Genomic DNA, 24,385 nt, shown 5'->3' with positions numbered 1-24,385 from the left:
AGTTTTAGATCTGTCCCAACCTGGATGGTCCAGGGTAGCCTGCTATGATCAGATCTCAGAAAATAAGCAGGTTAGCATTTGGATGGGAGACCACCAAGAAAGCCCAGGATTGCTAGGCAGAGGCAGGTGATGGCAGACCACCTCTGAACATCTCTTGCTTTGAAAATCCCAGCAGGGGTTGCCATAAGCCAGCTGTGACTTGACAGCACTTTCCAGTACCAGAAGTAAGTGGCAAGAAGGCTCAGCTTCTCTTTTGGCACTTGAGGACATGCTGTCATATCCAATGACTGATCAAATAGGCAATTAATAGCCCTATACAAGCCAAAACATATGAAAAATATAAGTCTCTGACTCCCCATTCAATGATGGTGTCATGTCTGAGCCACATATCAGCCATGCCAATATCAATGCTGTTGTCAGCAATGCTAATTCTAATGCAGACCGGTTGTCCTGAACCAATGTTTCATGCTATAACTTGCTATAACTTGCTATCATATTGCCAATGCCATAACTGTTTCTCTTGCAGGCTTAGTACAGGTGCTTATCTAACAGGCTGTAGAATCTTTCAGTGTTCATGACCTTGTATAATACTCACTCCCTTGTATTGCTATGTCTTGCTTTCCAAGTGACTCAGCTTGATAGTACAAAGATGTGAGACGTTCTCACGCCACGTTTGCGCCAAAAATCCTATTTACTGTTGGGAGGGGGGAAGGAGCAAACGTGTGTGTTAAGAAGAAGGATTTTTCCACATATTACTATTCCTGTCAATCTTGCTCTTACTGCTTAGATGCTTACCTTGCTTCTGAGTAACCCTATGGACATATATTTGGAAATGATTCGATTTCTGAATAAAACCATTTAACCAAGAGCCTGGAATTCTTGCTGCAACGGTACAGGGATCTGTCTGCCACATCCTGTCATCCATTGCCTGACATTTTGACAGGAATCCCCTTTATTTTCCTTTGCATCTGCAACCCTTGGAGAATGGCTGCCGGCTTGGCGTAGTCAGAATCTGACCTGGGGCTAACAGAGCCAGAGGATCCTATTAATCAACTGGGATCAGAAGCAACTCCTGAAGGGACTTCTAGAGATCTGGTACCTGTGATCCAAATGAGATCGGAATACTTGATGGACTCCAATGTAGTGGAGATGAGGGGGCTTGGAGATGAGGGGAACTCTCCCGTTGTATCGTGAACCAGGAGCAATCCCCAAGGATGGGTCTACCTACTATCAATGGAATCTACCACCCACACGCGAGTAGGGCCCTTGCAGATCCATAACTGCAGAGGAGAGGATGCAATGCCATGAGACAATGTATTTTCGACGTTCCATCGAGATGGAGGGGTATGTTGCTGAGCCGATGGCAAGGAGAGCAGCTGCTACCGCAGGTCACACAGGGTGGGGTGTGATGCAACCACGGATGGCCGAGACCAGCGAGTATTGCTTCTTGAGAGAAACAGCGGAGGAATTACAATTATTGGGGGACCCTAGATTACCCCCCAGTAACACAGTGGAATATCATGGAGTTACAAGTGAAACAAGAACAGATCCTTTGGACCTCTGTGTGCTGGGAGCTGCGGCTGGGCCAAGTGACCAGGATTGGGGCCAGACACTGCAGCTACCTGCACTGCAGGACAAGGCAACACAAATGGTGTTGTGGGATTTACAAATGCAGGGGGACCATGGATTTATAAACCCATAGCCCATGCCTTGAGGATAGAACAAGAATGGGAGCGAAGCCTCCTCAAAGGATAAGAGAGCATAAGTTCACCGGTAAGGACAGTGACAGTGTCACATGGGGAGTCAGGGAAAACCCCTTCCCTGCCGCAGTCAAGGAAAATGGAGCCAGGGGGAGCTCCCCAAATTGGCCAAGAACCAATAAACTTTATAGGGATGGCGCCGCTGGAAAGGGGAAGAGCGCTTTTGATGACTCCCGCACAGTTCATGACTGCCCAAATAATTCCCCCCGACCACAGTCTCCAGTAGTAGTTACTGGAATGGGAAGTCCAGATCTGCCTCTTACCATAGTAACTGCACCGAATATACCTTCCCGGGGAATAGGGATGGGTCCATCTGGGAGAGCACAAATGTTGATCGTTCCTCCGGTTGTGAGCAGCATAGGGGCACCAATTGCCACAACGGGGATGAAAGTGTCAACAAACCTACAGGCTCAAGTTCTCCCAACAGTAATGCCCATTCCCATTTTACCACTCCAAGGGGAAGTGGGGCCCCAACAAGGGGGAACCCAGCCAATGAGGGTCCTGCTGGCTACAACAAGCAAGGGAGCTTCGGTTGCCACCACAGGGATGAGGGTGCATGCTGGCCCTGTTTCGGAAATCCCTAAGCTTTCCGAATCGGGTCCGATTCAGGTATTTTACCCGAATCAGATTCCCAAAGCACACACCCCTAGTCAAGACCTGTAAGAGCATATGTTGCCGAATTCAGGCAATTAGCCACCGAAGTTCAAGACTATCATGAAGGCGTTAAAATTGAACTTTTTCGAAACGGATTGAATGTCGACCAGCTAGATAGAGCCTTAACGCAGGATGACCCACAGACTCTGTTAGGTTGGATCCAATTAGCATGCGAAGTCGAAAATAGAACCCAAGTGGTGAAACTCATAAGAATGCAACAACAGGCGGGGCCGAGGAGGTCAACCACCGCAGACAGGGGACGTACCCCACAGGGGCCAAGGGCCCCAATCCCAGCAACTGGGAGAGACTTATGATGGAGACAAGGACTCTGCTTACAATGTAAGGGTGCTGGACATTTTGCAGCACAATGTCCCATAAGGCTGGTGCAGGAGAGAAGTGGCCAGGGTGCACCAAAAACCACAAGGCCCCCTAAATCGCCGGTTCAGAGATTGCTTACCAAACATGGGAGGACAGAAACCTGCTTGGATGCCAATGAGAATCCCTAAAATATGGAGGAACCCATACAAAAAGAAACAGAGGAGGCGAGACAGGAAGCGAGTCAGGAAGCGAGACAGACCTGCCGTGAAAAGGTCCAGATGGCAAGTCTCTAAAGAGCCCAAACCACCAGAGGTGAGAGAAAGAGGAGCCATACTGTTTATGCCCGTGATGTTACTGAATCCAAAAAAGGAAACTCATGTGTGGGTGCAAGCATTAATAGATTCCGGATGTTCCCGGGACTTATTATCACCAGCCCTGGTCACAGGACTAGGACTGGAGCTAATAAAACTCAAAGACGCTATACTATTTGAGCAAATGGATGGGTCTAGTATGACTCCCATACCCTATAACACTGAGCCTACCCTGATGGGCATGGGGAATCATTGGGAGAATCAAACATATGTAGTCAGTGAATTGGCCAAATATCCCTTGGTATTGGGAAGTCGTTGGCCGTGGGACCATGACCTGTACATCAAATGGTCCACAGGAATGGTAATCTTTAGAGGGGATTGTTGTGCAAAACATGCATGGACTGAAGTGTGGGGCCGGGAGGCACCCTCCCCATTAGAAACAGTGTTATTGACCGTGGAGGAGGAAAAAGCCATTCCCCCTGAATATCAAGGTTTAAAACAAGTGTTTGATGAAAGAGAAGCTGATGAGCTTCCACCGCACAGAAACACAGACTGTGCTATTGAACTCATTCTAGGGGAAAAGTTGCCTAAAAGAAAATTGTACTCTATGAGCCCAGTGGAAAGAAAGAAGCTGAGAGAGTTCATTGATAAAAACCTGGAGCGGAGATTCATCCGCCCTGCCAGCTCCACCCATGCAGCGCCTGTATTATTCCTCAAAAAGAAAGATGGGGGGCTAAGACTGTGTACTGATTATCGAGGAATTAATGCTGTGCCTATGTCAAATGCTTACCCCCTCCCTCTAATCAGAGACTTGCTCAGTGTGGTGGTACAAGGTAAAATCTTCTCGAAGTTGGACTTAAAAGATGCTTACTTCTGGGTAAGAATAAGGGAGGGGGATGAATGGAAGACTGCCTTCAATACCCCCCTGGGGCAGTTCGAATACCTCATAATGCCTTTCGGCCTCCAAGGGGCCCCAGAGGTGTTGAATTTAATCAATGAAGTGCTACATGAGCACCTGTACAAAGGGGTGGTTGTTTACCTAGATGATGTGCTGATTTATTCTGCTGATAAAGAATCCCATGTGGAATTGGTCAGAAAGGTGCTGACCGCTTTAAAAAGCACAGGCTGCCAGTAAAATTATCTAAATGTGAGTTCCACAAGGAGGAAAAACAGGTTTTTTACTTACCATAACTGTTGTTCATCTAGGTCTTCCGTGCAGGCACACAAAGGACTGCGCACGCGCAGGCCTGCCGATCCGGACATTTCCAAGCTCAAATAATCACCACCAGGGGGCGCTCTCGCCTCCCACCGCGCAAGCGCGGCAATTTCCCGCCGAAAAACGGCTCCCAAGAGGCAGAGTGTCCCCCACATACCCTCAGTTCCTTTCTCGCCGCTGTCTACAAGGAAAAAATACCAAGAGACTCAGCGGGGAAGGAGGGAGGGCATGTGTGCCTGCACGGAAGACCTAGATGAACAACAGTTATGGTAAGTAAAAAACCTGTTTTTCATCTACGGTCTTCCTGTGCAGTCCCACATGGGAAGATTACAAAGCTTAACGCCAGGGAGGTGGCATTACATAAGAAAAATACAACTAGACACTATATTCATGTCTTTTTTTTTTTTAATGAAATTCACAAAAACATGGATTGCAACACTGCAGTACCCACTAAAGATTCCTTCCTATCCAGGATATCTAAAGCGTAGTGTTTTATAAACGTGTCAGCCGAGGCCCACGTTGCTGCCCTGCAAATATCATGGAGAGGGACCCCCCTCAGGAGGGCCGCAGAAGACGCCAGTGCCCTAGTAGAGTGAGCACGTACGCCCAGAGGGCAAGGTTGATTTGCTGCAGCATAGCAGGTCCAAATTGTCTGAACCACCCAACGAGAAATGGTGCAAGATGACGCTTTCTTACCCTTATTGGGCCCTGCGTAACACACAAATAAATTAGAGTCACGCCTAAATGGTTTCACCCTGTCCAGATAAAACAGGAGTGCCCTGCGAACATCCAATGAATGCAACGCCCTATCAGCTTCCGTAGATTGTTCCGGGAAAAACACCGGTAAAGTAATATCTTGGGAAAGATGAAACTTTGATACCACCTTTGGCAAAAATTCCACCTTCGTCCTCAAAACAACCTTCTCTTTATGGACCTTTAGGTAAGGGGGTTCATGAGACAAAGCTGCCAATTCCCCCACCCTCCTGGCTGAAGTGATAGCCACCAGAAAAACGACCTTCTGAGACAAAAGGCGAAGAGGACATGTGGCTAAGGGCTCAAACAGTTTTCCCATCAATCGAGACAACACCAGAGGCAATGACCACTGGGGAACGATAGCCGTCACTGGGGGGAAAAGGTTATTCAGACCCTTCAGGAACATCTTCGCAACCGGATGAGAAAAAACCGATCTCTGATCAACGGGAGGATGAAAGGCTGAAATAGCCGCCAAATAGACTTTAACTGAGCTATTTGCCAAACCCCTCTGTTTGACCTCCCACAAAAAATCTAAAATTTCCGGCAACGAAGCCTGAAATGGATGCGATCCCCTCTGTTGACACCACAAAGAAAACTTTTCCCATTTAAACACATATGACTGTCTGGTGGAAAAACGCCTAGCGTTCTCTAAAACATTAGTTACATCAGCCGAAAAAAGGGGTCCTGTGTGATCAGCCAAGCTGTGAGCTTGAGCCTCTCGATATCGTGGTGTAACACTCCCCTCCAAATCAGTAGGTCCGGCACCGCCGGTAACTGAATCCACTGTGCCTGGAGCCTCCAGAGGGCGTGAAACCACGGTTGGCGTGGCCAAAAAGGGGCTATTAGTATGACCGATGCTCCGTCTCTCTGAATCTTGCTGATGACTCTGGTCAACAACGGAAACGGGGGGAACGCATACATCAGGTGACCCGACCACCCAAGTTGAAATGCGTCCCCACGAGACCCTAGGCCTACTCCTCCCCTGGAGCAGTACTTTTGGACTTTGCAATTCTCTTCCGAGGCGAAGAGATCCACTTCCGGGAATCCCCACCGGGAGAAAACAGCGAGCAGATATTTGTCCTGCAGGGACCACTCGTGGTTGTCCCTGTCCAATCTGCTCAGATGATCCGCCATAGAGTTCTCGGCCCCTGGTATGTGCATTGCCTGGAGCCACACCGAATGTTCTATGGCCCAAGTCCACAACTTCTTTGCCTCTGCACACAGGGACATGGACGCCGTGCCCCCCTGCTTGTTCACGTAAAACATTGCTGTCGTATTGTCCGTCAAGACCTGGACGGACTTGTTCTGTACAGTATCTGAAAAGGAAATCAAAGCGAGTAAGATCGCTCTCAATTCAAGCAGATTAATATGCTCAGTACGTTCTAGTTCGGACCATACCCCATGGGCATACAATCCCTCACAATGTGCACCCCACCCCAAAAGTGAGGCATCCGTTGTAATAGTGATTTGAGGTTGTCTATAACCAAACTCAACACCCTTCAGAAGATTGGTGTCAGACAACCACCAATCCAGCGACTTCAGAACCCGTCTGGGGATGGAAAATTTCCTGTCCTGGGAATCCCGTTCAGGGGAGTAGACAGAGTTGAACCACGTCTGTAGGTCTCTCATAAAAAGCCTGGCAAGGGGGACCACAGCCGTCGTGGACGCCATGCATCCCAATAAACCCTGAAGGAACCGTGCCGGCTGGTAACGGCATCTCCTCAATTTACAAACAAGGGCCTTAATCCTTGATGCCCTCTCCTCAGGCAGGAAACCCATGTTCTTAACACCATCTAGTACCACTCCTATAAAAAGGAGGGACCTTACCGGGGTCAATTTAGATTTCTTCTGGTTGACAACAAGACCCAACTGAAGACATAAAGATAAGGTGAGAGCGATCTGCCTGTCGACCTCCTCAGGGGAGTGCCCCACTAATAACCAATCATCTAAATACGGGAAAATGCAACATCCCTGGAGTCTCAAATGGGCCACCACAACTGCCATGCATTTTGTAAATACCCTCGGTGCGGTAGCCAAACCAAAGGGCAAGACCCTGTATTGAAAAACCTTGGTACCATACGTAAACCGGAGGTACCTCTTGTGATCGGAAAAAATTGAAATGTGAAAATAAGCGTCCTTGAGGTCAAGGACGGCAAACCATGAATACGAGGGTAACAGTGTTAAAACCGTCTGTAATGTTACCATCTTAAATTTCCTAGTTCGAACCAGCTTATTTAGTTTCCTGAGGTCAAGGATAGGCCGGAGACCTCCATCTTTTTTCTCAACCATAAAAAGGGCAGAATAAAACCCCAACCAGGAAGATGTGCTAGGGACCTCCTCAATAGCCCCTTTAATCATCAACGCAGAAATCTCAGTTAATACCTCTCGTGAAGGTGGCTGAGAAATAAACACAGGGAGACTCAAGGAAGGTAAATTCAAAAATTCAACTTTATAACCTTTTTCAACTATTGATAGAACCCAACTGTCTGAACAAATCGAACACCATGCAGCCTTGTAAGTGCTCAGCCTGGTCCCGAAAATGGGGTCAGGGCTCTGTAACTGTCAGAATTGTTTATTCGCTTGAGGTAGGTCTTTAGCCTGTCGCTGTTGTGAGCTGGCTCTACCCCTCTGATTTTGCCGGCGCCGGTAAAAAGAAGGCTGAGGACTTTGATAATTTCTGCGGGATTGGTACGCATACCTGTAGTATGGTTGGTATCTTTGCTGACGATTTCGTTGAAAAGGCCTATAATACGGACGAGAGGCCTGCTGAGGATTCTGGTGGAGCACACTGTAAGAACGCGCAGTCAAGCGGTCCGTCCTCTTCTTTGAAAGGAACTCATCCGTTTTTTCAGAAAACAGTAACGTTCCTTCAAAGGGGAGATCTTCCACTCTATTCCTAGTCTCAGGAGGCAGCGCCGTGGTCCTCAACCAGGCGTGGCGACGTAAAACTACTGCCGAGAGGAGTGACCTGGCCGAGGTGTCCGCCATGCTTCTGCTTGCATTGATCTGGTGGCGAGACAGCCGTACCGCCTCCTCCTGTATTACCCGTAGGAAGATTCTCTGATCTTCTGGGAGCTTTGGTACGAAGGCAGCTACCTTTTTCCAAAGTAACAATTGGTATGCCGCCATCATCGCTGCATAGTTTGCTACCTTGATCCCAAAAGCAGCAGAAGTGTAGAATTTTCTGCCTAATGTATCAATCTTTCGGCTGTCCTTATCGACTGGTGTGGATACAGAACCTTGTCTTGGTCTAGTTTGCATCTCTTCAGTAACTAGAGATGATGGAGGTGGATGTGTTGATAGGAAAGGATGAGCGTCATCTCTAAGACGATAGAGATTTTCAACCTTACGATTGGTGGCGGGCGTAGAGGCCGGCTTAGACTGAAGGCCCTTCCACAAATCCACAAATCCATCAATCAAAGGAAAAGCCACTGTCGGAGTGGATCCTGAGTAGATGTGCTGTAAAATTTTGTCCGTAAATTTGGACTCAGTAGCAGAAACTTCAATTTCCAGAGCTTTGGCCATGCGTTGTAACAGGTCATTGTACGCCCTGAAGTCATCCGTAGGAGAGGCCTCATCAGTGGGGCCAATTTCTCTGTCAGGAGAATCAGAGATAGGTGACTCACTATAACGCCGACGAGATCTATGGAAGTCGGCATCAGAAGGGAGAGGCGTTCTGCGATAGTCCCCATAGGACCTCCACGAAGGCGACCTGGGGCTCTCCTGATAAGGCCGGTCCGAGATTGGGGAGGCTCTCTCACTGTAATACGATCCAGCCGGATCATCGCTGAGGTGATCGTCCCGCGACCGACTCCGATAGGAACGTGGACTGCGCCTGCGGGGTCAACCCCTGCGACTGCCCGATGAAGCCGATGATCATGCCTCTCTCGAAGTCGATCTCGGGCGCCCAGTTGGAGTGGGGGGTTTGTCTAAGATGATAACATCACCCACCGGACTGGAACGCTGAACGGAACCTCTTGGCGACCTACGATCAGCCGAATCCGCACGTTGGTCCTCAGCCGGAACTGCTTGCAATGGTTCCGAAGAGGGGGCGGCAGGAGTCACGATAAGACTTTCCAAGACAGCCGCGTCCTGCTTAGAAGAGTGTTTTCGCTTCTTCTTCTTCTTTTCAATAGTCGGTTCCGGAGCCTTCGACGCCGAGGATGGTTCCGATAGTCTCGGAACCGACAAAGGCACAGCCGGCGCGGGCATTGGAACCGTTTTCGGAACCGAAGGAGGTCGGTGTCGCTCCGGGGGCTTATGAGCCGATGACGCCGAGGCCACAGATGAAGCCGAGGGTCGACGGTTCCGACTCGCCTTCGAGTCCGACGATCTCCGACCAGAAGCTGCCGGTTCCGACGTGCTCCGGGTTGACGCGGTCGGGGGCTCAGAAGGCCTCGGTTCCGAGCGGCTGGGAGAGGGACAGGAACACGAAGTTCTCGAAGATGTTGAACCCGGGCCAGATCTATAGACCGTAGAACTCGGGCCGGGCCTAACTGAATCACCAGTCGCGTCCGGTGGATCGTGGACTTCCATTGCCCGTTTCCAAAGAGAAGCATGCAGCCGGCCTGCTCTCTCCGCCCTAGCCTTCGACGTGAAGGCTCGGCAGTGTTTGCAAGCCTGTGTATTATGGGTTTCCCCCAGGCAATGCAAACAGTGAGCGTGGCCATCAGACCGAGTCATTTTCCTATCGCATGACTCACATCTCTTGAAGAGGGCAGTGTCCGACATAGCGAAGAGCTGGAAAGAACCTTCTCGATCGGCGGCGAAAAAGGAACTGAGGGTATGTGGGGGACGCTCTGCCTCTTGGGAGCCGTTTTTCGGCGGGAAATTGCCGCGCTTGCGCGGTGGGAGGCGAGAGCGCCCCCTGGTGGTGATTATTTGAGCTTGGAAATGTCCGGATCGGCAGGCCTGCGTGTGCGCAGTCCCATGTGGGACTGCACAGGAAGACCGTAGATGAACTGGATTTCTTGGGTTACCGGGTCTCACATCAAGGACTCAAAATGGACCCAGCAAAGATCCAAGTTGTAGTGGGGTGGGAACCACCCAAAACCAGAAGGCAGTTGCAATTCTTTCTAGGGTTCGCTAACTTTTGCAGACCCTTCATAAAAAACTGCTCAAATTGCTCTCCCTCTCAGAGACTTGCTAAAAACCAAGGGGAGGGGAACGCAAGGGAAAAAACCTAGTGCTAAATTGAATTGGACCGCAGAGTGCCAATATGCCTTTGAAAAGCTGAAAAAGTTATTTCAGAGCCGGTTCTACAGCACTCAGATGAGAACCGAAAATCTGTGGTCCAAGTAGACGTGAGCGATTCTGCAATGGGGGGCATTTTATTACAAGTAAATAATGAAGGGAAGTTGTGCCCTTGCGCATATATTTCTAAAAAATTCTCTGAGACAGAATGCAATTAGAGCGTTTAGGAGAATGGAAGATTTGTATTCACTTACCATGAAGCTTCCTTTCTCGGTAGTCCAAGAGTGGGGCAGTCCTTACTTTTGGGATATAGCTCCTCCTCTCTGAAGGCAGGGTCAGTCAGCTGATTTTGATCCTGGAGGGAGGGGCTTGTCACTGGAATCACCAGTCTGTTCCCAAGCCCTGGCTCCCCATCACAATACCAGAAGGGAAAATAATAACTCCCCTCATTTTTTTTTAATACAAAGATCCCTCCCTTGAATCCACTGGGAGGAAGACTATTGTCCTAACTCTTCATCCAATCCTAGAAGCCACCCCGCAAGAAACTTGGGTGGGAAGGACTGCCCCACTCCTGGACCACCGAGAAAGGAAGCTTCACAGTAAGTGAATACAAATCTTCCATTCTCCAGTGGTCCTAGGAGTGGGGCAGTCCTTACTTTTGAGACATACAAGAGCAGTGTACCCCAGGGTGGGTAGTCCGGCTTCCAGGCCTAGAGGGTGTGTATTAGTACTCTCCTGCTAAATGTTGTCTCTGGGGAAGACAACTTATCTATCCTATATTTCTTGATGAGAGAATATACTGATTTCCATGTGACCACCTTATCGATTGTTTCTAATGACTAAAGGATTTATACACTGCCTGTGTCGCTGTTTCCCTTAGTGAGTGCACCCTGACACCTATGGGCATCTCCAGACCTCTGGCTTGACATGCCAGAATTATGTACCCTCTGCTTTACCTAATTAGCCAAGAAAAGGACACTCTGTGTCCCAAGAAGGACCTCCTGCAAACACAAACTAGCGTCCCAGACTTCTGAAACACTGTTTAGTCCTGCCCAAGTGGAATCTCACATCTCTACATATATCAAGGTAGTGAGATTTATTTATTTATTTTCTTCCCGTGCTTTGGATTAGATTAGAAGAAGGGAAGTACTCTCTCTCCTGTCCTATGAAAACATGAAGTTCACCTTTGGAGGAAAGTTGTTTTTGTTCATAATTTGCTCTACCGTCTTGGAAGACAAGGCATGGATCTCTATCTACTGCCTGCCATTCTGGCACTTGTCTAGCTGATTTTATTCTCATCTGAAAGATGGCTTTAAAGCTCAGTTCCTTTAGGGGACATGAGGTCATAGGCTCAAAGCATCTTTTGTATAATGCTCTCGATACCAGATTAAGATTTCAGTTGGGGAAAAACAAACAAATTCTTGGAAGATTCGACAATGAGGTCCCTTTTTAGAATCCATTGCCATGAAGGTGATATATAAGGGAACGTCCCTTCCAATTGTTGGGATGGTCACTACCTGTTGTCTAAGGGTGTTGGTATTAAGACTTTTCTTCAACCCCTCTTGAAGAAAGGATAGTACCTCCCTAATTAGCCCCCTAATTAGCCATTACATGACTCTATCCATGCACTCTTCTGGGAACTTGGCAGGAATTTTTATAGACTCTGTGGAACTCTTCCTGGAGGTTAGCACAGTACCAATCATTCCTTCTGTTTAGTCCAACCCTATTAGCAGTTTGTGTTCGACCTCCACACTGTGAGGCTCGTCAGAACTGGTCAGGGGTGTCGTATTGATCCCTGCATCAATGGGACCTCCTTCAGTGGAGATGCCAGGGATCAATGCTTGAAAGATTCTTCAGGTTTTGAGACCCAGTCTTTCTGGACCTGAAGGTTGCTATTAGCATCACTTTTGCACTTTACTGTGTGATCTTCTGAACAGCTCTGTGCAATAGCTGTACTGTGGAAGACATACAGGACGTGTGAAGGCAGCTTGCTGTTCACATCATCTATCCCTATGATTTGAGGGTTTCTTCTTCTTGTGCCTTGTCAAAAACTGCGGTAGACCAGTTGGGGAATCTCTCTGGATAGCATCTATTCTGCTTGGTTCATCACTCTCTGGCTTAGCCAGTCCACCTCAGAATTGTCCTCTGTATAAACCTGTGGGAAGATTCTGAGATTCCACCATACCATGGCTGATTCCGCACACGTTGGATAATGCACTTCTAATCCTCTTTATAGATCATTTGGAATGGATTTTTTTGTGTGCGGAACAAAAAATCCACCTCAAACGATTGATAAAGTGCATTGAAAGTGCATTATCCAACGTGTGCGGAACCAGCCCATGTCTGATGGCTCTGAGTTCCAAAGGGTTTACCCTGTTGATCATTTGCCCTTCAGCCAGATGCCCTATGCCATTCTTCCTCGGGTGTGGGATCCCCATCCCCAAAGACGTGTCCATGGTCATCACTGTCCTCTCTGGTTCCCTGAGTGGGACACCATCGTGGGACTGAATGAGGTACAGCCACTGGTTGTTTTCCTGTTTGAGGATCTCTGGCAATTCAACTATCTTGGACCTCTTGTGATCTAACGCCCCATGGTATGGCAACAGGCATCTCTGAAGTGCACCGGTCAAGATGTCATTTGGATAAGGGAAAGGAGCCTCTCTCCGTGGCCTAGCCATGCTATCAGTGCCACTAGGATTCTGATGAACCCCCTAGGGGGCGTTTTCAGGTCAAAGGAAAGGGCCCAATGTTGGAAGTGCCTCTGAGAGATCAATGGAAGCCAGACAATCTCTCTTATGAATGGCAGGCATGACACATTTTAGCCTTTCCATTCCGACCTTCTTGTTCCTAGGCGTCTATTTTATTTGACCAAATTCCTTTGGATCTAGAGGAAAAGGGATCAGGAGGCACAGAACTGAATTCCACTGATCACAGTATCCAACACTCGCCTGTTTCTTATTATTGGCTGCCAAGGGTTTGCCAAGCATTGTAAGTATCCCCCAAACACCATCGCACCTGCTGCCTTGGTGTAGACACACTGAGTTCCCTTCTTTGGCCTTTTAGTATTCTGACCAGATTTGTTGAGGGAGAAGGTACTACCCTCCTCTCGATGTTTGGTCTGCTTTCCTTTATTTAGAATTTCTCCAGGCAGGTTGATATCTTTGAAAGGAACCACGGTTACTTTGGCTTTGGTGTAAATGGTCCCTCTTCCAATTTCTAAGCTAAGTGTTGTGCCTGGTTGCCTGAAAACCATGGTCCTTGTTGACCACAGCATAGCATATTGACGGGACTATTTTCTTAGTTTTGCTCTTTGGCAGGAGTTTACTGCTTTACTGTAGCCAGGTCTGAGACCCGAGAGAATGTGACTCTAGGAAGGAATGGAGCTGTCACCAATGCTCTGAAGGATGTAGTGGAAACTTCCAATTTTCTGAGCACAGCCAGTTCAAACTACTTGATGCTGGAATCTTAGGTAGTCCGTCCTTGTCAACGGGCAGCACAGGATTAGATGGCAGGCTGGTTACCAGATCATCCACCAATGGCAGCTTGATCCTCTCAGTAACCCCTGGAACTAATGTATAAGACTTGGGGGGGGGGTGGAGGAAGTAAGAGTAGTTAGTTTTGCCAAAGTTTCCCTCTTAGGCTTCTACAAGTATGAGAGACTACTGGAAGGGAACCCCTGATGGGGTTATTCCTGATTCTAGGGAGGATTCTCTCCAACCCCTTAGTCCTTAAGGTAGAAGACTGCAGGATCCTCATCACCTTAGGGAGCTTTTTTGGATACGGCTCCTGAGGAAGACCTGCTGGGGAATTTTCCCTTCTTTTAACAGCTCCCCTTTCCTCTTGGCTGAGGGAGAAAACGAATAGCTCAGGGTCCTCAGGTTGAAGGCTTAACCAAGATCTGCACTCTTAATGGCCCTTGCCTCCTCTTTATTCTGGGGAGAGGGTGCCCTTTTACCTATCTGGAGCCAGATCCCTATACTGGAATACCTCTCTTGCCCATCTGAGAGTCTAGCCGCTAGACTATTTATTGGTGCGCCTCCAGGACCTCTTTGAATTCCTTATTTCCATCCTGGGCCATGCCAGTTCATTTCTTAAATAGTAACTATGGCTGCAACTATGTAAATAGGGGGCATGTAATTTCTTTCCCCTTAGTGGTGGAAAATGTCATCCAGTCATAGTTGCCTCTGCAACACTGGTCTTTTTTGGAGGTCACCCATCCAATTGCTAACCAAGGCCAACCCTGCTGAGGTACTGAGATCTGATGAGATCTGGCTTGCTTGGACTGTGATATCACAGTCAGGGGCTGTGATAAGGTCAGAATCATCATTATTCCCACAGAACCACTAGGTAATTGAGACATTTACCCGAGGTCAGCCACCAAGTTCAGGTAATTATGGGACTCGAACTAGCAGGGTAATGATTCATGGCCCAGCACTTAACCGCAACATTACAGCAACTCATTTCAGGCTTCCTTGCCTGGTGGATACAAACCCCAGACCTTTTCCCTTTCACTAGTCTCTTGAGACGCCCGGGAGTAGGCTGAGGCCTGGGAATTGGGCAAGTTTAGGCCGCAGGCTTGCACTCTCTGAGGCCTGGAAGGAGGCTAGGCCTGCCTTTGCTGACCTACCACCAGCAGAAAATTTTCCAGGCATGCTTGCCTGATGGGTCCAGGCCCTTGGACTTTTTCTCTTTCACTGGTCTATTGAGAGGCCTAGAAGAGGATGAGGCCTGGGAGTTTGGAAAGTCTAGGCTGCAGGCCTGCACTTTTAGAGGCCTGGGAGGTAGCTAGGCCTGCCTTTCCTGACATTCTGCCATCCAGGCCCTGGACATTTCTCTTTCACTGGCCTGTTGAAAGGCCTAGAAGGGGCTGAGGCCTGGGAGTTTGGAAAATCTAGGCCGCAGGCTTACGCTCTTTGAGACCTGTGAGTTGGCTACGCCTACCTTTGCTGACATTCTGCCAATAGAAATTTTCCCTCCAAAAGGAGAAATGAAAGTGAAAGCGTACCTCACAAGTCCCGGCTGAAAAGAAAGCGAAATAAAGGAGGGCTCCCTTTTATTTAGGGCGAGCTGGTTCTGAGGCTTCTGTTACTCTTTTCTCCTCCCTCCTTACTTTTGCTGCCTCCGTTATCTGCAGGATCAGTCTTACTGCGGTTCAGTCGGGGCTGCTGGGGGTTGGAGCAGGTCCTCTGCTGCTGCTGGAGGCTGCTCCTTTCAAGCCTGAGGGAGTTCCCGATAATATCGGTCTCTACAACAGGCTACAGCAGACTCAAACACCGCACCCTCTGGCCGTCTGAGGGGGGTGGTTCCTTCCAACCCAAAGGTGGGGAACCTCGGTGGAGTTTTGCGGTTGTGGCCGTGGAACCTAAGAGCAACCTAGGGCCATCAGCTCTAATGCTTGCTGTCACTCTGAGCGAAACGGGAGTGGGGTAGGCGGTAGGGCCTTTCCTTTCCCTTGCGAGCTCCATACTGCCTGTGGCCTCAGCCGCCCTGAGTACTGGGATTACATGCATGCGCCGCCACGTCTGGCTCATCTCTGGCAGTTTCTTCTTCACTGGGATTGCTGCACTCTGCAGAGCGTTGCTGAAGATGTTCTGCTCGGATGGCAGGGCCAGAAAGACTGGTGATTCCAGGGACAAGCCCCTCCCCTCCAGGAACAAAATCAGCTGACTGACCCTGCCTTCGGAGAGGAGGATCTATATCCCAAAAGTGAGGATTGCCCCTCCTAGGACCACCGGTAGAGAAGGAATCTTTCACAGTGAAATTTGCACTCACAACCTGGTGACATTGGTTAGAGGGGGGCCACAGTTCCTTTTGAAGTATGGACTGATCACAAAAACTTAGAAGTGTTACGCACGCCCCGTAGACTAAACGCCAAACAGTTAAGACAGGCGGAATTCTTTTCCAAATTCAACTTCATGTTGAAGTACCTCCCTGGCTGATCAAATTTCCTAGTGGGCGCACTTTCACGCATGCCCCAACATGACAGCCAGAAGGAGGAGATAACTGATACAGAGTTCTCACCAGCTCAGTTGGGAGGAGCAGTGACAACACGCAGCCAAGCTGCAAAAACACAGAGCAGCACAAAACCTAATCTCTCAGAATGGGGAGAGAGACTAAAAGTTGAAACAGAAAGGGAGGGGGGGAAAGTGCCCACAGCTGAACTGAAACAGGAGAAAGATGGCCACTGGTACAGAACGGACAAACTATATGCCCCAGCCAGTTTAAGGAAAGAAATTTTACAACTATGTCATGATGCCAAAACAGCTGGGCATTTTGGGTATGTTAAAACCCTACGCTTAGTACAAAGACAGTTTTGGTGACCAGGGATAAGGAAAGATATTTCTCAATATGTATCCTCCTGCCCAGTGTGTATAATGGGGAAATCTAGGAGGGGAAAACCCACTAGACTCTTACAACCCTTAGAAACCCCTCCTAGACCGTGGGCTGTGATTTCAATGGACTTTATCACTGATCTTCCCCTCTCAAAAGGACACAGTCATTTTAGGAGTAGTGGATCTGTTTTGAAAACAGGCTCATTTTATTCCTTGTACTACAATGCCTACAGCTATGAAACTGGCCAGCCTGTTCATAAAACACGTGGTCAAACTGTACTCCTTTCCTAATAAGGTAATATCCGAGGGCCACAGTTGGTTGCCAATTTCTGGCGGGAGCTTCTCAAAGTTACTGGAATTGAACAAGGTCTTAGCTCCGCCTACCATCCTGAGAGCGACAGACAATCAGAATGCACAAATCAAGTGCTGGAACAGTTCCTAAGATGGTACATTAACTATCAGCAGGAGGATTGGATTGGTTTTCTTGATTTTGTCGAATATGCATACAACAACTCAATACACAGCTCTACAGGAGTCACCCCTCTTAAAATAGTACATGGATATGAGGGAAACGCCTTGCCTTTTGCTACAACTCCTGGATTCCAACAGCCAGGAGATCTATAGGAATGGTGGACTAATTTCCCAATGGGGAATCATACAAAAGACTTTGGACAAAGCAAAAGAGTATTGTAAGAAATTTGCAGACAGAAAACACTCTGAACAATGGAAATTACAACCAGGAGACTTTGTATACATTTCTACTAAAAACATTAAGGGAGAACAACCTAGCAAAAAATTGGGGTGGAGGTACCTAGGACCTATCCTATAAAAAAATTGATCAATGAAGTAACTGTAGAAATTGAACTCCCCAAGAACCTTTGATGAATCCACCCAGTATTTCACTTCAGTCTCCTGAAAAAGGCTCCCCCAGCTGACCATTGGCATCCAGAATGGGGACCCCCACACCCTATGCTGGTGGATGGACATGTTCATTACAAGTAGAAGAAATCCTGGTTTTTAAAATAAAACACAACAAACTTTTTTACCTAGTCAGGTGGAAGGCCTTTGATGAATCTTACCAGGAGTGGGTAGAACAATCCCATATGAATGCACCTAGACTTATTTCAAACTTCCATAAATGTTATCCTGACAAACCTGGCCCTTGAAGGGAGAGGCCATCATTGGGGAGGCAGAATGTCATGTCTGAGCCACATATCAGCCATGCCAATATCAATGCTGTTGTCAGCAAAGCTCATTCTAATGCAAACCTGTTGTCCTGAACCAATGTTTCATGCTATAACTTGATATCATATTGCCAATGCCATAACTGTTTCTCTTGCAGGCTTAGTACAGGTGCTTATCTAACGGGCTGTAGAATCTTTCAGTGTTCATGACCTTGTATAATACTCACTCCCTTGTATTGCTATGTCTTGCTTTCCAAGTGACTCAACTTGATGGAGTGACTCAACTTAATGGAGTAGATGGAGAAACTCTGATTCAGGACAGAGAAAAAGCAGACAGGCTTAATGACTTTTTTGCCTCTGTTTTCTCCCTGAAGAACTCAGGCACATCTAGAGATAGTAGAAAATGTGACAGGACACCTGAGTGGCTAGTTGACATTGACAGAGAGGTTGTGGAGAGGCATCTGGCTGCACTAGATGAATACAAATCCCCTGGGCCAGATGGGGTGCACCCAAGAGTGCTCCAAGAACTTTCTAGAGAACTTGCAGAACCCCTGTCCATCATCTTCAAGGCCTCCTGGAGGACTGGGGATGTGCCACAAGATTGGAGAAGAGCGAATGTTATCCCAATCTTTAAGAAAGGGAAGAAGGATGACTCGGGAAACTACAGGCTGGTCAGTCTGACTTCTGTTGCTGGGAAGATATTAGAGCAGATTTTAAAGGGATCAATCTGTAAGCATCTGAAGGACCACTCAGTGATACGGGGAAGTTAGCATGGTTTTGTCCCTAACAGATCTTGCCAAACTTCTTTGATCGAGTGACCAGCTTACTGGATCGGGGGAACTCTGTTGACATGATTTATCTGGATTTCAGTAAAGCTTTTGATAAGGTCCCCCATGACATTCTGACAGGCAAACTGGAAGACTGTGGAGTGGACTGTAGGACAGTTCAGTGGATAGGGAACTGGTTGGAGGACCGCACTCAAAGAGTAGTGGTCAACAGCATTTCATCAGATTGGAAGGAGGTGTCCAGTGGGGTGCCACAGGGCTCGGTTTTGGGCCCGGGACTTTTCAATATTTTTATCAATGATCTGGATGAAGGAGTGGAAGGGTTGCTCATTAAAGTTGCTGATGATACCAAATTGGGAGGGGTAGCAAACACCCAAGAAGATAGAATTAACATTCAACAAGACCTGAATACTCTGGAGAAGTGGGCAGCTGTGAATAAGATGCAATTCAACAAAGACAAATGCACAGTATTACATCTGGGCCACAAAAATGGGAAGCACAAACACTGGATGGGGGATACACTTCTGGGCAGTAGTATATGTGAAAGGGATCTTGGGGTAAGAGTGGACTGTAAACTGAATATGAGCAGTCAGTGTGATGCGGTGGCAAAAAAGGCTAATTCAATCCTGGGTTGTATCAAAGGGGCCATAGCATTGAAATTGCAGGAGGTCATAGCCCCTCTCTATACTGCCTTGGTCAGGCCACACCTGGACTATTGTGTGCAGTTCTGGAGGCCTCACTTCAAAAAGGATGTGGACAAAATCGAGAGGGTGCACAGGAGAGTGACGAGGATGATCAGGGGTCTGGAGACTGAGCCCTACGAGGAAAGGCTGAGGGCCTTGGGAATGTTTAGTTTGGAGAAGAGGAGGTTGAGGGGGGACATGATTGCTCTCTTTAAATATTTGAAAGGCTGTCATTTGGAGGAGGGCAGGGAGCTGTTCCAGTTGGCAGCAGAGGGTAGGACGCGAAACAATGGGCTAACACTACATGCACAAAGGTACCGGCTGGATATTAGGAAAAACTTTTTCACGGTCAGAGTAGTTCAAAAGTGGAATCAGCTGCCTAGGGAGGTGATGAGCTCCCCCTCACTGGCAGTTTTCAAGAAGAGGCTGGATGAATACTTGTCAGAGATGCTTTAGGCTGATCCTGCACTGGGCAGGGGGTTGGACTAGATGGTCTGTATGGCCCCTTCCAACTCTGATTCTATGATAGTACAAAGATGTGAGACGTTCTCACGCCACGTTTGCGCCCAAAATCCTATTTACTGTTGGGAGGGGGGAAGGAGCAAACGTGTGTGTTAAGAAGAAGGATTTTTCCACATATTACTATTCCTGTCAATCTTGCTCTTACTGCTTAGATGCTTACCTTGCTTCTGAGTAACCCTATGGACATATATATGGAAATGATTCAATTTCTGAATGAAACTATTTAACCAAGAGCCTGGAATTCTTGCTGCAACGGTACAGGGATCTGTCTGCCACATCCTGTCATCCATAGTCTGACAGATGGGCCTCTTCATGATGGCTTCATGCTCCTTACTAAAACAAACCAAGAAACAGCCATGACACTAACAACCCATTTGTCTCAATTGCAACTGCCAAGTAACTTTCAACCTTTTGAACAAAAAACCCTCTGGAAAAGTTCACTGCAATGAGAGGCAGGAAGAAGACAGCCAGACTTCCTCCTGCAGGCTATTCCACTGTGTAGGGGCACCACGTTGAAGGAGATTGCCTGCATCAAGGCCAAACTATCCTTGCCAGACTGGCACCGGAGAAAACTTATTTATGGCCTGAGTTGAGGTGCAAAAAAGTCCCCTCAGCTATGCAAGTCCTAAGCCATAGAGAACCACCAGTGCCTTGAACTGAGAGCAAAACCACACGCGCAGCCAGTGAAGTCATTTCAATGTTGGCGTCAGGTGCTAATGGCCAAAGACTTCCACTAAAGAGAAGGCCACGGAATTTTGAACCAACAGAAATTCCCAAGATACTTTCAAGGGCAGCCCCACACAGAACCCCATGCTCATCTGCTTCCTTGCAGCATGTCTCGTGTAAGAAATATAAAGTTGGGCCCCACAGAACAATGATGCCACCCAGTTCCAAAGCTACAGAGAACTCAAGGGCTTCATGTGCCTATTGAAGAACACCAGAGACAGCTCAGAAATCCTGTAGAACAGTGTAGTCCCAGACTTAGGCAGCCACTGTTCCCTGACTTTCTCATTATTATTGTTTTAAAGGAGATGCTTGCTATTTGCTGAGCAATTTCTCACACACAAACACAACCTGATTACATAAAAAGAGCCTCATTAAATCAGCAAATTCTGCTGTAGCACCAGCGGCCAGCAAGGTGTTCCTGGAAAGTTGCAAGCAGGACACAAAGGCAACCGCTCTCTCCTTACCCCTGGCACTCAAGAGGCGTCTGCTTGGAACACAGAGGCCCACCAGCTATTGACAGACCTCTCCTTTTCTAAAAAATTGACAAGCTGTCTCAGTTGTCATCTCCACAGTTTGTGGCAGTGAGTGCAAGGGAGGCAGCGCTCTCTTTTGTAGGTTTCCTGTCGAACGAGTTCATAGAGAGAGCCCAAGCTCTGTTATCAAAGGATTATTGATTTTTCTTGGTGATCTCTAGTCAGGACACAATCACTATTCCTCTGCAGGCTTTGATCAAAACCCATCACACAGTCTTCCCACTAAATATGGTTTATTTTCAGCTAGCATGAGATGATTCTCTTTTTCTGTCTCTCTCTCTCTCTCTCTCACACACACACACACACACACACACATACGCAATGCATGCAAGCACCACAAAATTCCTGATAATTTTGATGCTTTGCTTGAATGATGAAAAATATACAACCAGATTTCAACTTTAATTTGGGAAATGAACTCAGGCCTCCATGTTGGGCTGGTTCCAAAAGGGGACAAGGGAGGCTTTTGCGTTGCCAGGCACATGTTGCGGTGCTGGCAAAGGCTGGAAGAGGAGCAAGGCTGGCCTTGCCTTCCCAGTGTGAGGCTGCTTGCCAGTAACCCTTGTGACCCTGCAACATGGAGCACGTCCAAGGGGGAAAGTGCATCATCACACACAAACACATGTTACGAAGCACCAGCAGCTGGGTGTGCCTGTGGGTGTATTTAAAAGGAAAGCAGCTTTGGGAAGAGGCCATTTTAAGCAGAGGAGTAGCTGTGGCAGGCACAGGGTTTTCTTTCCCAAGTACGGCTGTTTCTTCCTTGGGGGCTCCAGATACTCAGGGGTCCCTATGTACGGGGTATGGAAGCTATGGGAAGGGATTTGGGGAGAAAGGTGAGTTTATGGGTATTTTTTTTAAAAAATACAATTTATTCTGCTTTAATCTGTCAGAAATAAAAGCAATGGCTACTGGAAATCCAAGTGGGGATTCCTCTACCTTCAGAGATTTCGTCAATTGCTGCACACTCATTTCCTTGTTTCTGATGCAGACAAGGTTTTAGAAAAGTGGTAGCTGATACTCTGAGTGATTCGCAATGTACTTTTGAAACATCTTGGATCACATATAACTGATTTGGGGCATAAACCATTCAGAGCTTTTAAATGTCACAAGCATCACTTTGAGCCCAGGAACAAAGCAGGAGGCCATGTCATTGATACCGAAGAGACATTCCATGCTCACTGTGGCAAGTCCCAGCTGACATTCTGGAAGCCACACTGTGAACCAGCTAAAGTTTCAGGGTCTTTAAAGGCAGCCCCACACAGAGTGTGTTACAGTAGTAATCCAATCTGGATGTTACCAAGGTATGTGTAACTATGGCCAGGTCCAGCGTATCCAAGAACGGTCAGAGCCCAAATGCTGCCCAAGCAGGTCAAAAGCTCTCTTTAGCTACCTCTGTCACTGGATATCCCAGACCAGTCCAGAAGCACTCCCACCCTGTAAGTTTGCTCTTTAAAGGGGAGTACAACCCCCTCCCAATTAACAGAACTTGCTCGTCCCCTGGGAATTCACCACAGAGAGGCAAGTAATGACAGCTCTCGACTCTTCACAAGTGAGGAACAGGGACTCCTCCCAGTTCACGTGGTTAGTGTGACCACATGCAAAGAAGGATGGGACTGTGCAGAGCTAGGTGTTTGGTAGGTCCTGCTTTCCTTGCTCACGTTTGGCAAGTGGCAACTGCCAGAATCTTCCGCACTACATTCAGGGTTCTGCTACTAACCACGGTGAGTAAAGGAAACCTCTGTATACAGGTGCAGCAGGCCTCTGAACGTCAGTGCTGGGAGGCAGCACCAAGGGAAAACAGCCTCTACGCCTTGTTTGTTTGGCTCCTAGAGCAACTGGTTGGCCCCGGTATAAAGCAGGTTGAGGGACACGATGACCCCTCACTCGTCTGACCCAGCAAGGTTCTTACAAGGCTCTTTAGTCCCTGTGTGCTCCTCGTGCAGCTCCAGCAGAATGCAGCTGCCACTCACCGGGAGCATCAGCATCGTCCCCGGAGGTCCTGGCAAACCGTCTGCTCCAGGGAGCCCTGGCCGTCCAGCAGGTCCCTGAAAGGGAGGAAACAGACAGTGCCCATCAGTTCAGACACATCTGCCGTGGCGGATGAACTGTGGGGAACAATGTGCCACCCCCATGGAAAGTTGACAGCATGGGATACAATGGTTTATCACATCATGTGCCAAGCTGGACGCTGGCCTTCCCCTTTCTTCTTTGCAGGATCTTTTGGGAAGGCCCCCCCTCTGCAACAAATTGTATTTCTTAGTATATTAAATCATGCTGTAAAAATCAGTCCAAGTTGCAAGACTTGGGAAGAAACATTTCAACTAAACAATAGATGTTCACAGCATTGAGCATAAACAAATTTGGTCTCCCAAATTTCCCCCCAAACTCACCGAATATGCTCCAAATATAGGTAGCAACCCATGGCCCAGACTTTGCCAAAAGGTTAAGCTGTGGTTTTGACTTCCTTGTAGGGCAGGATCAATAATGCACAGCTGGCTGGGCCTTTCACGTTCAGTTATGCCACTGCCACTGGAAAGATGGTTCTCGGGTCATCTAAGAAACTGGGGGCATTGTGGAGGCAGTGCAGTGCAATGGGACATTTGGGGAGGGGTGAGACTCAGCTCCACCCAAGTTGGGGGCAGGAGGAGTGTCCTGAGAGTGAGATGTGGCCAAATGCATGGAGGCAAAGCAAGGCTGTTCAGCAGCCAGTAAGTACGCCATCTACTTGTATCTCAGATCTGAGCACAAGCCAGGCCTGGAAGTCTTTCTAGAGGTCAGGCATCACCCCATGAGATGCTCTAGCCTGCTGCTGCTCAAAGAGGTTTCTTTGCTGGGTCTAGCCAACTCCCTATCAATTCCCTCCTTTGGTCTGGCTTGAGTCCTAACAAAATTCTGGAAATAGGAGGCTACGGGATCTGAAATGTCTACCGTGCCTTCTCCAACATTAGGCATAATAAGTAAATGGTGCAATTATGAGATCTTAATAAAAGGTTTTTCACCTGTTTTCAAGCCAGATGGAAAGTTCTTTTTTAACCAAGATCTTACCAGGCTGCAACTTCTGCTTCTGCTAAAATGTCTACACACTGGAGTTTGTATTTCACCATTTAAAAATCAACCTCTGACTCACCCCACAACTGGACACACTTCAAGTTACATTCATGCCAAAAGAGAAAACAGCATAAGTACATCTGCACAAGTTCCTGTGTTTAGAGTGGTCCAGTTGGGGGAAGTTTTGCAAAGTTCAGGAAGAGCAAAGCAACAGGAATGAAATATTTTTCAGGGGGCATTCTCCAGCAGTTTCCCAAATGTGCCTACGAGAACACGTGGCTTCAATGACAGCAGAGGTGACTTTTCATATGTGAGGAGCAAAAAGATTTGAAATGACTCACACTTGGACAAATCAAAGGTTACATTG

General features: G+C 47.9%; 1 protein-coding gene across 2 annotated transcripts in view; it reads right to left on the bottom strand.

Moving 5' to 3' along the window:
• The window catches only part of COL5A1 (collagen type V alpha 1 chain), a 404,609-nt gene that overhangs the window by 153,158 nt on the left and 227,066 nt on the right, over positions 1-24,385 (bottom strand). For both annotated transcript variants that reach the window (XM_054997811.1, XM_054997812.1), the window contains exon 12: positions 22,941-23,015. In XM_054997811.1, coding sequence (XP_054853786.1) covers positions 22,941-23,015 — 75 coding nt within the window. The remainder of the gene's footprint in view (positions 1-22,940; positions 23,016-24,385) is intronic.

The sequence above is a fragment of the Eublepharis macularius genome, chromosome 14 (genome assembly GCF_028583425.1).
Source record: "Eublepharis macularius isolate TG4126 chromosome 14, MPM_Emac_v1.0, whole genome shotgun sequence".
NCBI lineage: Eukaryota > Metazoa > Chordata > Lepidosauria > Squamata > Eublepharidae > Eublepharis > Eublepharis macularius.
This window is presented reverse-complemented; position numbering and strand designations above follow the sequence as displayed.